We start from the raw sequence: 16828 nt of genomic DNA on the forward strand, positions 1-16828 counted from the left end.
AAAAAAATCGAACGATTCTAGAAAAAAAATCGATTCTTCAATCCAGTTCTAGTTTCATCCCTAACCATGCAAGGCAGCGCAGAAGTTTTAGAAAAATTGCGAGATTTGATGAGAGGGTTTAAACCTCAAAGCTTGTTTGCATATATTATTCCAACGGAAGATGCCCATCAAAATGAATATATTTGCAAACATGATGCGCGAAGAGCCTTCATAAGTGGATTTAATGGGTCTGCTGGTACAGCTGTTGTTACATACGACAAGGCTATAATGTGGACTGACGGCAGGTATTATCAACAAGCTGAAAAACAAATGAATTCTAGCTGGGAGCTTATGAAAGATGGCTTACCAAATACGCCGTCGATTGGTAAATGGTTAACGGGAAATATTCCAAGGCACAGTAACGTAGGTGTGGACCCAACTCTCTTTTCGTATCGCCAGTGGAAACCTCTTCAAAAGCAATTAAAATCTGCAGGTAACACAATTCCACTTTTCTTTGTTTGTAGCAAAACTATATGGTCGTATATTAATAAGCGCCTGAAAATATCGGGAAAGATAAAGAGGTAATTCTATACGACAGCTTGACATTCTTAATACATACATTTCCAGTTCAAACTTTTATGTGGTTGTAATTTTGATATTTTGTTGTACCAAGACAAAAATTGTGTACACAAGTGGTTTGCGCTGAAATCGTTTTGGTCGGAGTTGGAACTAGAAAGATGGTCTACGCAAAACTACGTCGGGAGTTTTTCCGCAAGGTAATTGAACCCACCTCCGCCCGCATTATTCCCGCCGGAAGATTTCGATCCCGGCAACCGCCAAATAAGGGATATAAACCAACGCATCAGATTGCTTTTGGATGAACAAAAGCGGGTGAAATGGGAGGAGCATCTGAGTAGTTGTAACCTCTCTGCCGGTGTGGGTAAGCTTTGGTCCACCACAAAGTCCCTGTCGAATTCGTTCCAGCACAACGACAAAATTTCCATCGTCTTTGGCGATAAACTGCTCTAGGAAGCGAAAAAATGCGTGAGCACTTTTTGGCGACAATATATAATGCATTCTGTGGTTGACAAAGTTAGGCGGAGGGCCAACAGATACACACATAAACATAAATTCAGCGCGTCCCCAATTACCATCACCGCCAAAGAGGTTGAGAATGCCATTCATCAAGCTAAACCATTTAAAGCAGTGGGCCCGGACGGCATAGCCATGCCGATGCTTAAAAGCCTAGGAAAAGAGGGTTTCAACCTGCCCCTTCCCACCTTTGTCAAACCCGAAAGATGGCAAATGGCCAAGGTGGTCCCGCTACTAAAGCCTGGGAAGCCAGAAGAGTCATATCGCTCGATATCTCTCCTATCGCGAGAAGCCAAAACGCTGGCAGCAATTTTGCTCCCCTACTTCAAAGCAAATTTGCAACTAACCTGTCATCAGCATTGCTTTAGAAAACCACCACGCTAAATGCCCTTAGCACCCAGATATATTGCGGTTTAAATCAAAACCCCCACTACAGAAGAGTACTCGTTGCGCTAGACCTATCAAAAGCTTTTGATACGGTCAACCATGGCATGTTACTGCAAGACCTGGAAGGATCTACCTTTCCCCCAAGTCTTAAAAGATGGATCGCAAATTATCTGGGTGGTCGGCAGGCATCGGTGCAATTTAGAAACGAAACATCAAAACGAAGAATTAAACAAGGGGTGCCACAGGGTGGTGTCCTATACCCACTTTTGTTTAACTTCTACATATCAAAGGACTTTCGCCACCAGAAGGAGTTACTATCGTTTCCTACGCCGATGACTGCACAATAATGCCAACAGGCCCAGGCCCACAGATCGATGAGTTTTGCAACAGAATAACCGGCTACCTCCCTGATATCTCACGCTTTTTGGCCCCCTAAACCTGGAATCACCGACTAAATCCTCCGCGACCTTATTTACAACATGGACGTCCCAAATGTCGCCATTTTGAACATCCAAATCGATGGCACTACGCTGCCGACTGTCCCACACCCCAAGATCTTGGGTGTGACGTTTGTTCAGGATCTACATTTTGGTGAGCATGTAGCCGCAATTGCACCGAAAATCCAAGGCCGTAACAAAATCCTCAAATCTCTTGCTGGCATTACTTGGGGAAAAGACAAAGAAACGATCGTTTCCCAAGGCAGTCGGTTCTAGGTACCGGAGCGACTCGGGATTTTTCCCGACCAAGGACTGTCATTTCAGTGTGACCCCATTTAATTTGTTTCGTCCCTCCCACAAATTGTCATCGTCCCAGCAGCTCCTTGCAGCAGGACTCCTACATATTCTCTTACTCCGGGAAGGTATCGAACCCAATCCGGGTCCGTCTCCTGACCCCGGTCCTGAGAAATGGTTTTGCTGCATTTGCCAGAAAAGAATATTTTTAGGACGGTCATACTCTGTTCAGTGTGTCTCGTGCAAGGGATGGTTGCATCGGACAGGTTGTTCTGGGCTTGATCCCAAAACCCGACGTCCACGTAACTTTTATAAATCTTTTGTGTCTCCTTGCTGCTCACGCCCAAGGGCGTCCCGTAGTCTACCCCTAAGCCCCCCCCCCCCCCCCCCCCCCCCCTCTTTTCTGGCAGCAATCGTGCAGGTCAGGGAAACAGACTCTTAGTCCCTGCCTCCGTTTGCACCGTCTGCCAGCACAGAATATATAGGTTTGCGACATCCGCTCAATGCAGCTCCTGCCTTGGGTGGTGCCACTTTCCTAGATGTTCTGGTCTCCGCGACGGCAACCCCTCGACGGGTTTCATCGCGCCATGTTGCCAGGTCGCAAACCCAAATCCGGGTACCCCAATGCTTGCCCAAGGGCGCCCAGTCCCAAGGCCACAACAGCAATTGCGTCCTGGCCTTCGACAACCTAGGCGTAGTCACCCGTCACTTACCCCTAAAGTGGCGGAGTCACCCCTCAGAATTCTGCAGTTAAACTATAATGGACTAACTGGGAAGATTACGGAGATAGTCGATTTCATGAAGCCGCACAACATCCGCACTGCTGCGATTCAAGAGACTAAGCTCACAGCTAGATCTGCATTGCAGACCTGCTCTGGTTATAATGTCCACAGGAAAGACCGCAAGAGCGGAAATGGAGGCGGCCTCGCGTTTATTATACACTACTCTGTGCAATATTATATATTTGATCCTGGCATCGACCGCAGGGACAATGTCTTAGAACGTCAAGGCCTATCTGTCCGGTCAGGCGATGCAAATCTAGAAATCATCAACATCTACATTTATTTATCCCTCCTGTCACCTGTTGCCCCAGTGGATACCGCCCTAATATCGAGGCCTTACTCACTGGCAACAATCGCATTATCTTAGGCGATATCAATGCCCATCACGACCTATGGCATTCAAACTTGCGGGCGGACAGTAGGGGTGAGATGTTGGCGGATCAAATAGAAGAAACGACGTTCTGCACAATAAACGGAGACGCCCCCACACGTATGGTAGGAAGCTGTCATAGCTCGCCAGATATCTCAATCGTGAGCGCAGAACTCGTAAACTGCGTCAACTGGCAGCCGATGGTAACATTGGCATCCGACCACCTGCCCATACTTATTTCGTTCGAGCGTACCGCCGACTTCATCGTCACCGAAAAACGCACTTTCATAAACTTCAAAAAAGGAAAGTGGGAAGAATATAAATCTGCAACAGACAGCAGCTTTGCTGCCCTCCCTATCCCGACTGATGCCCGCCAAGGGGAGCGTGCCTTCCGTAAGGTCATTGAATCCGCCTCGGCACATTTCATTCCCGCCGGGAGAATTCCCGAGATCCGGCCCCACTTCCCGGCGGAGGCCGCAAGCTTAGCGAGGGAACGCGACCTTATAAGACAGCTTGATCCAGGCGACCCCCAAATAAGGGATATAAACCAACGCATCAGATTGCTTGTGGATGATCACAAGCGGGCGAAATGGGAGGAGCACCTAAGAGGTTGTAACCTCTCTACCGGTGTGGGTAAACTTTGGTCCACCGTAAAGTCCCTATCGAATCCGACTAAGCACAAAGACAAAGTTTCCATCGCCTTTGGCGATAAGGTGCTGTCGGATGCGAAAAAATGCGCGAGCGCTTTCTGCCGACAATATATAATGCATCCTACGGTCGACAAAGATAGACGGAGAGCCAATAGACACGCACATAAACACAAATTCAGCGCGTCACCAATCACCATCACCGCTAGAGAGGTTGAGGACGCCATTGGTCGCGCTAAACCATCCAAAGCAGTGGGCCCAGACGGCATAGCCATGCCGATGCTTAAAAACCTAGGGAAAGAGGGTTTCAAATATTTAGCGCATGTCTTCAACCTGTCTCTTTCCACCTTTCTCATACCCGAGAAATGGAAAATGGCCAAGGTGGTCCCGCTACTAAAGCCTGGGAAACCAGCTAACGTAGGTGAGTCATATCGTCCGATATCTCTCCTATCGCCAGTGGCAAAGACGCTAGAAGCCATTTCGCTCCCTTATTTCCAAGCACATTTGCAACTAGCCCCTCATCAGCATTGCTTCAGAAAACTCCATAGCACTACCTCCGCGCTAAATGTCATTAGCACCCAGATAAATTGCGGTTTGAATCAATACCCCCACCATAGAACAGTACTCGTAGCGCTAGACCTATCAAAAGCTTTTGATACGGTGAACCATGGCTCGTTACTGCAAGACCTGGAAGGGTCTACCCTTCCCCCATGTCTTAAAAGGTGGACCGAAAATTATCTGGGTGGTCGGCAGGCATCGGTGCAATTCAGAAACGAAACATCAAAACAAAGGAGAATTAAACAAGGGGTGCCACAGGGTGGTGTCCTATCCCCACTTTTGTTTAATTTCTACATATCTAAGCTACCTTCACCACATATCTAAGCTACTGCCACCTGTTGCCCCGGTGGATACCGCCCTAATATCAGAGCCTTACTCACTGGAAACAATCGCATTATTTTAGGCGACTTCAATGCCCATCATGATCTATGGCATTCAAATTTGCGGGCGGACAGTAGGGGCGAGATGTTGGCGGATCAAATAGAAGAAACGACGTTCTGCACAATAAACGGAGACGCCCCCACACGTATGGTAGGAAGCTGTCACAGTTCGCCAGATATCTCAATCGTGAGCGCAGAACTCGTAAACTGCGTCAACTGGCAGCCGATGGTATCATTGGCATCCGACCACCTGCCTATACTTGTTTCGCTCGAGCGTACCGCCGACTTCAACGTCACCGAAAAACGCACTTTCATAAACTTTAAAAAAGGAAAGTGGGAAGAATATAAATCCTTTACAGACAACCTCTTTGCTGCCCTCCCTATCCCGACTGATGCCCGCCAAGGGGAGCGTGCCTTCCGCAAGGTCATTGAATCCGCCTTGGCACGTTTCATTCCCGCCGGGAGAATTCCCGAAATCCGGCCCCACTTCCCGGCGGAGGCCGCAAACTTAGCGAGAGTACGTGACCTTATAAGGCAGCTTGATCCAGGCGACCCCCAAATAAGGGATATAAACCAACGCATCAGATTGCTTGTGGATGATCACAAGCGGGCGAAATGGGAGGAGCACCTAAGAGGTTGTAACCTCTCTACCGGTGTGGGTAAACTTTGGTCCACCGTAAAGTCCCTATCGAATCCGACTAAGCACAAAGACAAAGTTTCCATCGCCTTTGGCGACAAAGTGCTGTCGGACGCGAAAAAATGCGCGAGCGCTTTCTGCCGACAATATATAATGCATTCTACGGTCGACAAAGTTAGACGGAGGACCAACAGACACGCACATAAACACAAATTCAGCGCGTCACCAATCACCATCACCGCTAAAGAGGTTGAGGACGCCATTGGTCGTGCTAAACCATCCAAAGCAGTGGGCCCAGACGGCATTGCCATGCCGATGCTTAAAAGCCTAGGGAAAGAGGGTTTCAAATATTTAGCGCAGGTCTTCAACCTGTCTCTTTCCACCTTTGTCATACCCGAGAAATGGAGAATGGCCAAGGTGGTCCCGCTACTAAAGCCTGGTAAACCAGCTAACATAGGAGAGGCGTATCGTCCGATATCTCTCCTATCGCCAGTAGCAAAGACGCTCGAAGCCATTTTGCTCCCTTATTTCCAAGCAAATTTGCAACTAGCCTCCCATCAGCATGGCTTCAGAAAACTCCATAGCACTACCTCCGCGCTAAATGCCATTAGCACCCAGATAAATTGCGGTTTAAATCAAAACCCCCACCATAGAACAGTACTCGTAGCGCTAGACCTATCAAAAGCTTTTGATACGGTCAACCATGGCTCGTTACTGCAAGACCTGGAAGGGTCTACCCTTCCCCCATGTCTTAAAAGGTGGACCGCAAATTACCTGGGTGGTCGGCAGGCATCGGTGCTATTTAGAAACGAAACATCAAAGCCAAGGAGAATTAAACAAGGGGTGCCACAGGGTGGTGTCCTATCCCCACTTTTGTTTAATTTCTACATATCTAAGCTACCTTCACCACCGGAAGGAGTCACAATCGTTTCCTACGCCGATGACTGCACTGTAATGGCCACAGGCCCAGGCCCACAGATCGATGAGCTATGCAATAAAATAAACGGCTACCTCCCTGATCTCTCCAGTTTTTTCGCCTCGCGAAACCTGGCATTATCACCGACTAAATCTTCCGCGACCTTATTTACAACATGGACGTCCCAAATGTCGACCATTTTGAACATCCACGTCGATGGCTCTACGCTACCGACTGTCCTACACCCCAAAATCTTGGGTGTGACGTTTGATCAGGATCTACATTTTGGTGAGCACGCAGCCGCAATTGTTCCGAGAATTCAGAGCCGTAACAAAATCCTCAAATCCCTTGCTGGCAGTACCTGGGGAAAAGATAAAGAAACGCTCATGACTACATACAAAGCAATTAGCCAGCCGATTACGTGCTACGCGTCACCCATATGGTCGCCAAGCCTAAAAATCACCCACTGGAAGAAGCTACAGGCCTGCCAAAATACTGCTCTCAGAATTGCCGCGGGCTGTCTTCTTATGTCCCCAGAACACCATCTACATAATGAGGCGACAATACTCCCCATCAGGGAAAGAAACGAGATGCTGACCAAACAGTTCCTGTTGAATACCCAGAAACCTGGGCATCCCAACAGACATCTGATTGACGAGCCAGCACCGCCTAGGGGCTTAAGGAGTCATCTCCGTAAGCATTTTGAGGAAATACGGCATCTGAGAACACAGCCGTATGAAGCGAAAAAACACAAGCAGGTCCTTGGTGAACTCCACAAACAGGCGTCGGACCTTTATGCCGGGAATTGCCCGGTGAACCCAGTACTCAAAGTAAAGTATCCAAAACTTGCGGAAGAGGAACGCATACTCCCCAGGGAAACGCGTGTCACTCTGGCTCAACTTCGCTCTGGATACTGTAACAGGTTAAACTCTTACCTATCCAGAATCAACCCCGACATACAAAATGTATGCCCCGCCTGCAATGTGTCCCCACATGACACCAACCATCTCTTTAATTGTAATGTGGAACCAACGCCTCTAACACCCCTTTCCCTATGGTCCACCCCTGTTGAAACAGCAAGTTTCCTTGGACTCCCGTTAGAGGATATTGATGACAGTTTGTGATCGGTCGCGTCTGTTAGGTGGGGCGAAGCACTGCTACAACAACAACAACAACAACAACAACCGGAAGGAGTCACAATCGTTTCCTACGCCGATGACTGTGCAATAATGGCCACAGGCCCAGGCCCAGAGATCGATGAGCTATGCAATAAAATAAACGGCTATCTCCCTGATCTCTCCAGTTTTTTCGCCTCGCGAAACCTGGCATTGTCACCGACAAAATCTTCCGCGACCTTATTTACAACATGGACGCCCCAAATGTCGACCATATTGAACATCCACGTCGATGGCACTACGCTACCGACTGTCCTACACCCCAAAATCTTGGGTGTGACATTTGATCAGGATCTACATTTTGGTGCGCACGCAACCGCAATTGTTCCGATAATTCAGAGCCGTAATAAAATCCTCAAATCCCTTGCTGGCAGTACCTGGGGAAAAGATAAAGAAACGCTCTTGACCACATACAAAGCAATTAGCCAGCCGATTACGTGCTACGCGTCACCCATATGGTCGCCAAGCCTAAAAACCACCCACTGGAAGAAACTACAGGCCTGCCAAAATACTGCTCTCAGAATCGCCACGGGCTGTCTTCTTATGTCCCCAGAACACCATCTGCATAATGAGGCGAGAATACTCCCCATCAGGGAGAGAAATGAGATGCTGACCAAACAGTTTCTGTTGAATACCCAGAAACCTGGGCATCCCAACAGACATCTGATTGACGAACCAGCACCGCCTAGGGGCCTAAGGAGTCATCTCCGTAAGCATTTTGAGGAAATACGGCACCTGAGAACCCAGCCGTATGAAGCGAAAAAACACAAGCAGGTCCTTGGTGAACTCCATAGACAGGCGTCGGACCTTTATGTCGGGAATTGCCCGGTGAATCCAGTACTTGAAGAAAAATATCCAGAACTCGCGGAAGAGGAACGCATACTCCCCAGGGAAACGCGTGTCACTCTTGCTCAACTTCGTTCTGGATACTGTAACAGGTTAAACTCCTACCTATCCAGAATCAACCCCGACATACAAAATGTATGCCCCGCTTGCAATGTGTCCCCACATAACACCAACCATCTCTTTAATTGTAATGTGGAACCAACGCCTCTAACACCCCTTTCCTTATGGTCCACCCCTGTTGAAACGGCAAGTTTCCTTGGACTCCCGTTAGAGGATATTGATGACAATTTGTGATCGATCGCGGCTATTACGTGGGGCGAGCATTGCTACAACAACAACAACAACAAAGAAACGATCATTTCCACATACAAAGCAATTGGCAAGCCGATTGCATTCTACGCGTCCCCTATATGGTCGCCAAAACTAAAAGAAAAGCTACAGGCCTGCCAAAATACTGCCCTCACAGCCGCCACGGGTTGTCTCCTTATGACCCCAGAATAGCATCTCCATAATGAGGCGAGAATACTCCAAATAAAGGAAAGAAGTGAAATGCCAACCAAACAGTTTCTGTTGAATACCCAGAAACCTGGGCATCCCAAAAGACATCTGATTGATAAGCCAACACCGCCCAGGGGCTTAAGGAGTCACCTCCGTGAGGAAATACGGCACCTGAGAACACAGCCGCATGAAGCCAAAAAACATAAGCAGGTGTTTGGTGAACTCCATAAACAGGCGTCGGACGTCTATGTCAGGAATTGCCCGGTGAATCCAGTACTCAAAGAGCAATACCCTAAACTTGCGGAAGAGGAACGCACACTCTCTAGGGAAACGCGAGCCACTCTAGCCCAACTTCGATCTGGATACTGTAACAGGTTAACCTCTTACCTATCCAGAATAAACCCCGTACATTCCAAATGGATGCCCTGCTTTCAACATGTCCCCACATGACACCAATTGTAATGTCGAACCAACGCCTCTAACACCTCTATCTGTATGGTCCGCCCCTGTTGAAGCAGCAAGTTTCCTCGGACTCCCGTTAAAGGACATTGATGACAATTTGTGATTGGTCAGATCTATTGGATTGGGCGAAGCACTGCTACAACAACAACTGGTGGATGCAATGACCTTGCGGAAAGCACGTCCTCTTGTTGTTGTTGTTGTAGCAATGCTCGCCCCACCTAATAGCCGCGACCGATCACAAATTGTCATCAATATCCTCTAACGGGAGTCCAAGGAAACTTGCCGTTTCAACAGGGGTGAACCATAAGGAAAGGGGTTTTAGAGGCGTTGGTTCCACATTACAATTGAAGAGATGGTTGGTGTCATGTGGGGACACGTTTGCAAGCGAGGCATACATTTTGTATGTCGGGGTTGATTCTGGATAGGTAAGAGTTTAACCTGTTACAGTATCCAGAACGAAGTTGAGCAAGAGTGACACGCGCTTCCCTGGGGAGTATGCATTCCTCTTCCGCAAGTTTTGGACAATTTTCGTTAAGCACTGGATTCACCGGGCAATTCCCGGCATAAAGGTCCGACGCGTGTTTATGGAGTTCACCAAGGACCTGCTTGTGTTTTTTCACTTCATACGGCTGGGTTCTCAGGTGCCGTATTTCCTCAAAATGCTTACGGAGATGACTCCTTAAGCCCCTAGGCGGTGCTGGTTCATCAATCAGATGTCTGTTGGGATGCCCAGGTTTCTGGGTGTTCAACAGGAACTGTTTGGTCAGCATCTCATTTCTCTCCCTGATGGGGAGTATTCTCGCCTCATTATTTTTTATTTATTTATTTATTTATTATTTAAAGTCGACGACAAACTATGGTCGACTGCATAATATAAAAGATATATAAATATACAACTCAAAAGATAAAATTTAAGATATATCGAGATTTCAACAATGTTATATTACAAACAAAGAAATATTAATGAACATTACTATTTAATTTCAAAATATAATAATAATAAGAAATATGAGTAGAAATAAGATCTTATGCCGAAATCTTATACTGGCGGAATGCATCAGATTCCGCTCAGCATGATATCGGAATGCAGTGGATTCCAATCCCCCTGTTGGAATGCAACAAGATTCCAGTCAGCATGTCACGGGAATCCGGCAGTGCTAAGAGTAGTGTAATGAGGATACGCCATCACAAGGCATAAAAAAGTAACATGACCTGTGTTGTTGGAATGCACCGGATTCCAATCAGCTCGATGCCTGACTCATAAGATTATACTGCCGGAATGCATACGATTCCGGTCAGTGACTCATGAAAAAGCATGTTTTTTGCGTTGTTGGAATGCACCAGATTCCAATCAACACAGTACTGTCTTGTTCCTTCTTAATGATACATGTTGATAAATGTTCCTCCATCCTTAAGCGAAATAGTTCCTGTTTTTTATCGAAGGAATAAAATGCCGGCAAATTAAATTAGCTTGTATCTCTTAAATTAGATAGGCAAGTATTGCATTACGTATAGTGGCAAAAGTACATTGAAGACTGATGCAGCTATACAAGTCATTGTAGTGCGCGCACCAGATAAGAAGAGGATTATTTTTAGCAAAGTTTCGTCGACAAAGGGGTAAATAGAAAGGAACGTAGTGTCTGGATACTCTAGGGGGAACCGCAAAAAACAAGCGGCTGAGGAGGTCCGCGGAATCAATTTCTCCAATAATGAGCTTATGGATGAACAATACCCCCCAGTAATATTTTCCGATTTTCCAGAGTGGGTAAGTTAATAAAAAGAAGTCTACTTCTGTATGGAGGAAGGTGGAGACTTGAGTCCCAATTAAGGCCGCGCAATGCAAATATATCAAAAATTGCTTTTAAACTGACTCAAGACGCTTTATATGCTTTTGAGAAACAGGGGACCAAACGCATGAGCAATACTCGAGTATTGGACGAACCAGCGATGTGTAAAGAACCTTAGTGAGGTACGGATCATCGAACTCTTTAGCCCATCTTTTAACAAATCCAAGTAAACCCAAAGCTTTGTTGGCTATAGATGAAATATGCATGTTAAAATTCAATTTCGGATCATTATTTGCAGATGGTGTTCTGGGGACATAAGAAGACAGCCCGTGGCGATTCTGAGAGCAGTATTTTGGCAGGCCTGTCGTTTCTTCCAGTCGGTGATTTTTAGGCTTGGCGACCATATGGGCGACGCGTAGCACGTAATCGGCTGGCTAATTGCTTTGTATGTAGTCATGAGCGTTTCTTTATGTTGTTGTTGTTCTAGCAATGCTCGCCCCACCTAATAGCCGCGACCGATCACAAATTGTCATCAATATCCTCTAACGGGAGTCCAAGGAAACTTGCCGTTTCAACAGGGGTGGACCATGAGGAAAGGGGTGTTAGAGGCGTTGGTTCCACATTATAATTAAAGAGATGGTTGGTGTCATGTGGGGACACATTGCAAGCGGGGCATACATTTTGTATGTCGGGGTTGATTCTGGATAGGTAAGAGTTTAACCTGTTACAGTATCCAGAACGAAGTTGAGCAAGAGTGACACGCGTTTCCCTGGGGAGTATGCGTTCCTCTTCCGCGAGTTCTGGATAATTTTCTTCAAGTACTGGATTCACCGGGCAATTCCCGACATAAAGGTCCGACGCCTGTCTATGGAGTTCACCAAGGACCTGCTTGTGTTTTTTCGCTTCATACGGCTGGGTTCTCAGGTGCCGTATTTCCTCAAAATGCTTACGGAGATGACTCCTTAGGCCCCTAGGCGGTGCTGGTTCGTCAATCAGATGTCTCTTGGGATGCCCAGGTTTCTGGGTATTCAACAGAAACTGTTTGGTCAGCATCTCATTTCTCTCCCTGATGGGGAGTATTCTCGTCTCATTATGCAGATGGTGTTCTGGGGACATAAGAAGATAGCCCGTGGCGATTCTGAGAGCAGTATTTTGGCAGGCCTGTAGTTTCTTCCAGTGGGTAGTTTTTAGGCTTGGCGACCATATGGGTGACGCGTAGCACGTAATCGGCTGGCTAATTGCTTTGTATGTGGTCATGAGCGTTTCTTTATCTTTTCCCCAGGTACTGCCAGCAAGGGATTTGAGGATTTTATTACGGCTCTGAATTCTCGGAACAATTGCGGTTACGTGCGCATCAAAATGTAGATCCTGATCAAACGTCACACCCAAGATTTTGGGGTGTAGGACAGTCGGTAGCGTAGTGCCATCGACGTGGATGTTCAATATGGTCGACATTTGGGGCGTCCATGTTGTAAATAAGGTCGCGGAAGATTTAGTCGGTGACAATGCCAGGTTTCGCGAGGCGAAAAAACTGGAGAGATCAGATAGCCGTTTATTTTATTGCATATCTCATCGATCTCTGGGCCTGGGCCTGTGGCCATTATTGCGCAGTCATCGGCGTAGGAAAAGATTGTGACTCCTTCCGGTGGTGAAGGTAGCTTAGATATGTAGAAATTAAACAAAAGTGGGGATAGGACACCACCCTGTGGCACCCCTTGTTTAATTCTCCTTGGTTTTGATGTTTCGTTTCTGAATTGCACCGATGCCTGCCGACCACCCATATAATTTGCGGTCCACCTTTTAAGACATGGGGAAAGGGTAGACCCTTCCAGGTCTTGCAGTAATGAGCCATGGTTGACCGTATCAAAGGCTTTTGATAGGTCTAGCGCTACAAGTACTGTTCTATGGTGGGGGTATTGATTCAAACCGCAATTTATCTGGGTGCCAATGACATTTAGCGCGGAGGTAGTGCTATGGAGTTTTCTGAAGCCATGCTGATGAGGGGCTAGCTGCAAATGTGCTTGGAAATAAGGGAGCAAAATGGCTTCAAGCGTCTTTGCCACTGGCGATAGGAGAGATATCGGATGATATGACTCACCTACGTTAGCTGGTTTCCCAGGCTTTAGTAGCGGGACCACCTTGGCCATTTTCCATTTCTCGGGTATGGCAAAGGTGGAGAGAGACAGGTTGAAGACATGCGCTAAATATTTGAAACCCTCTTTCCCTAGGTTTTTAAGCATCGGCATGGCTATGCCGTCTGGGCCCACTGCTTTGGATGGTTTAGAGCGACCAATGGCGTCCTCAACCTCTCTAGCGGTGATGGTGATTGGTGACGCGCTGAATTTGTGTTTATGTGCGTGTCTATTGGCTCTCCGTCTATCTTTGTCGACCGTAGGATGCAATATATATTTTCGGCAGAAAGCGCTCGCGCATTTTTTCGCATCCGACAGCACCTTATCGCCAAAGGCGATGGAAACTTTGTCTTTGTGCTTAGTCGGATTCGATAGGGACTTTACGGTGGACCAAAGTTTACCTACACCGGTAGAGAGGTTACAACCTCTTAGGTGCTCTTCCCATTTCGCCCGCTTGTGTTCGTCCACAAGCAATCTGATGCGCTGGTTTATATCCCTTATTTGGGGGTCGGCTGGATCAAGCTGTCTTATAAGGTCGCGTTCCCTCGCTAAGCTCGCGGCCTCCGCCGGGAAGTGGGGCCGGATTTCGGGAATTCTCCCGGCGGGAATGAAATGTGCCGAGGCGGATTTAATGACCTTACGGAAGGCACGCTCCCCTTGGCGGGCATCAGTCGGGATAGGGAGGGGAGCAAAGCTGCTGTCTGTTGCAGATTTATATTCTTCCCACTTTCCTTTTTTGAAGTTTATGAAAGTGCGTTTTTCGGTGACGATGAAGTCGGCGGTACGCTCGAACGAAATAAGTATGGGCAGGTGGTCGGATGCCAATGTTACCGTCGGCTGCCAGTTGACGCAGTTTACGAGTTCTGCGCTCACGATTGAGATATCTGGCGAGCTGTGACAGCTTCCTACCATACGTGTGGGGGCGTCTCCGTTTATTGTGCAGAACGTCGTTTCTTCTATTTGATCCGCCAACATCTCACCCCTACTGTCCGCCCGCAAGTTTGAATGCCATAGGTCGTGAAGGGCATTGAAATCGCCTAAGATAATGCGATTGTTGCCAGTGAGTAAGGCCTCGATTTTAGGGCGGTATCCACTGGGGCAACAGGTGACAGGAGGGATGTAGATGTTGATGATTTCTAGATTTGCATCGCCTGACCGGACAGATAGGCCTTGACGTTCTAAGACATTGTCCCTGCGGTCGATGCCAGGATCAAATATATGATATTGCACAGAGTGGTGTATAATAAACGCGAGGCCGCCTCCATTTCCGCTCTCGCGGTCCTTCCTGTGGACATTATACCCAGAGCAGGCTGCAATGCAGATCTTGCTGTGAGTTTAGTCTCGTGAATCGCAGCAATGCGGATGTTGTGCGGCTTCATGAAATCAACTATCTCCGTAATCTTCCCAGTTAGTCCATTACAGTTTAACTGCAGAATTCTGAAGTGCATGAGGGGTGACGCCGCCACTCTAGGGGTAAGTGACGGGTGACTACGCCTAGGTTGTGGAAGGCCAGGACGCAATTTCTGTTGTGTCCTTGGGACTGGGCGCCCTTGGGCAAGCGTTGGGGTACCCGGATGATTTGGGTTTGCGACCTGGCAACATGGCGCGATGAAACCCGTCGAGGGGTTGCCGTCGCGGAGACCAGAAAGTGGCACCACCCAAGGCAGGAGCTGCATTGAGCGGATGTCGCAAACCTATATATTCTGTGCTGGCAGACGGTGCAAACGGAGGCAGGGACTAAGAGTCTGTTTCCCTGACCTGCACGATTGCTGCCAGAAAAGAGGGGGGAGAAGAAGACGGGGGCAGGGGATGATGCTCAGCATTGCTACCAGCTCTACTACGAAGGTAGTAGTTATGAGTGGCATCAGCTGTTTGAGTTGTTGGCGCCGTGGGGCGCGAGCAGCAGCGGGTACTTGTTGTGGCTTGCTGAGCAGCGAGGCTGCTGGAAGGTAGTGAGGGGGCGCTTAGGCGTAGACTACGGGACGCCCTTGGGCGTGAGCAGCAAGGAGCCACAAAAGATTTATAAAAGTTACGTGGACGTCGGGTTTTGGGATCAAGCCCAGAACAACCTGTCCGATGCAACCATCCCTTGCACGAGACACACTGAACAGAGTATGACCGTCCTAAAAAGATTCTTTTCTGGCAAATGCAGCAAAACCATTTCTCAGGACCGGGGTCAGGAGACGGACCCGGATTGGGTTCGATACCTTCCCGGAGTAAGAGAATATATAGCAGTCCTGCTGCAAGGAGCTGCTGGGAGGATGACAATTTGTGGGAGGGACGAAACAAATTAAATGGGGTCACACTGAAATGACAGTCCTTGGTCGGGCAAAATCCCGAGTCGCTCCGGTACATAGAACCGACTGCCTTGGGAAGCGCATTTCTTTATCTTTTCCCCAAGTACTGCCAGCGAGGGATTTGAGGATTTTGTTACGGCTCTGAATTCTCGGAACAACTGCGGCTGCGTGCTCACCAAAATGTAGATCCTGATCAAACGTCACACCCAAGATTTTGGGGTGTAGGACAGTCGGTAGCGTAGTGCCATCGACGCGGATGTTCAAAATGGTCGACATTTGGGGCGTCCATGTTGTAAATAAGGTCGCGGAAGATTTAGTCGGCGATAATGCTAGGTTTCGCGAGGCGAAAAAACTGGAGAGATCAGGGAGGTAGCCGTTTATTTTATTGCATAGCGCATCGATCTTTGGGCCTGGGCCTGTGGCCATTATTGTGCAGTCATCGGTTTAGGAAACCATTGTGACTCCTTCCGGTGGTGAAGGTAGCTTAGATATGTAGAAATTAAACAAAAGTGGGGATAGGACACCATCCTGTGGCACCCCTTGTTTAATTCTCCTTGGTTTTGATGTTTCGTTTCTAAATTGCACCGATGCCTGCCGACCACCCAGATAATTTGCGGTCCACCTTTTAAGACATGGGGGAAGGGTAGACCCTTCCAGGTCCTGCAGTAACGAGCCATGGCTGACCGTATCGAAAGCTTTTGATAGGTCTATCGCTACGAGTACTGTTCTATGGTGGGGGTATTGAGTTAAACCGCAACTTATGTGGGTGCTAATGGCATTTAGCGCGGTGGTAGTGCTATCGAGTTTCTGAAGCCATGCTGATGAGGGGCTAGCTGCAAATTTGCTTGGAAATAAGGGAGCAAAATGGCTTCAAGCGTCTTTGCCACTGGCGATAGGAGAGATATCGGACGATACGACTCACCTATGTTAGCTCGTTTCCCAGGCTTTAGTAGCGGGACCACCTTGGCCATTTTCCATTTCTCAGGTATGACAAAGGTGGAAAGAGACAGATTGAAGACATGCGCCAAATATTTGAAACCCTCTTTCCCTAGGCTTTTAAGCATCGGCATGGATATGCCGTCTGGGCCCACTGCTTTGGATGGTTTAGCACGACCAATGGCGTCCTCAACCCCTTTAGCGGTGATGGTGATT

The 16828-nt window shown here is 47.9% G+C and overlaps 1 protein-coding gene across 2 annotated transcripts in view; it reads left to right on the top strand.

Annotated features, from left to right (window-relative positions):
- The first annotated feature begins 39 nt into the window (after window positions 1–39).
- ApepP (Aminopeptidase P) overlaps window positions 40–16828 on the top strand; it is a 192469-nt gene continuing 175680 nt past the window's right edge. For both annotated transcript variants that reach the window (XM_067760141.1, XM_067760142.1), the window contains exon 1: window positions 40–472. In XM_067760141.1, coding sequence (XP_067616242.1) covers window positions 67–472 — 406 coding nt within the window. In that variant the 5' untranslated portion in view covers window positions 40–66. The remainder of the gene's footprint in view (window positions 473–16828) is intronic.

This window comes from Eurosta solidaginis, chromosome 1, assembly GCF_040869045.1.
Source record: "Eurosta solidaginis isolate ZX-2024a chromosome 1, ASM4086904v1, whole genome shotgun sequence".
In the NCBI taxonomy this organism is placed as follows: Eukaryota; Metazoa; Arthropoda; class Insecta; order Diptera; family Tephritidae; genus Eurosta; species Eurosta solidaginis.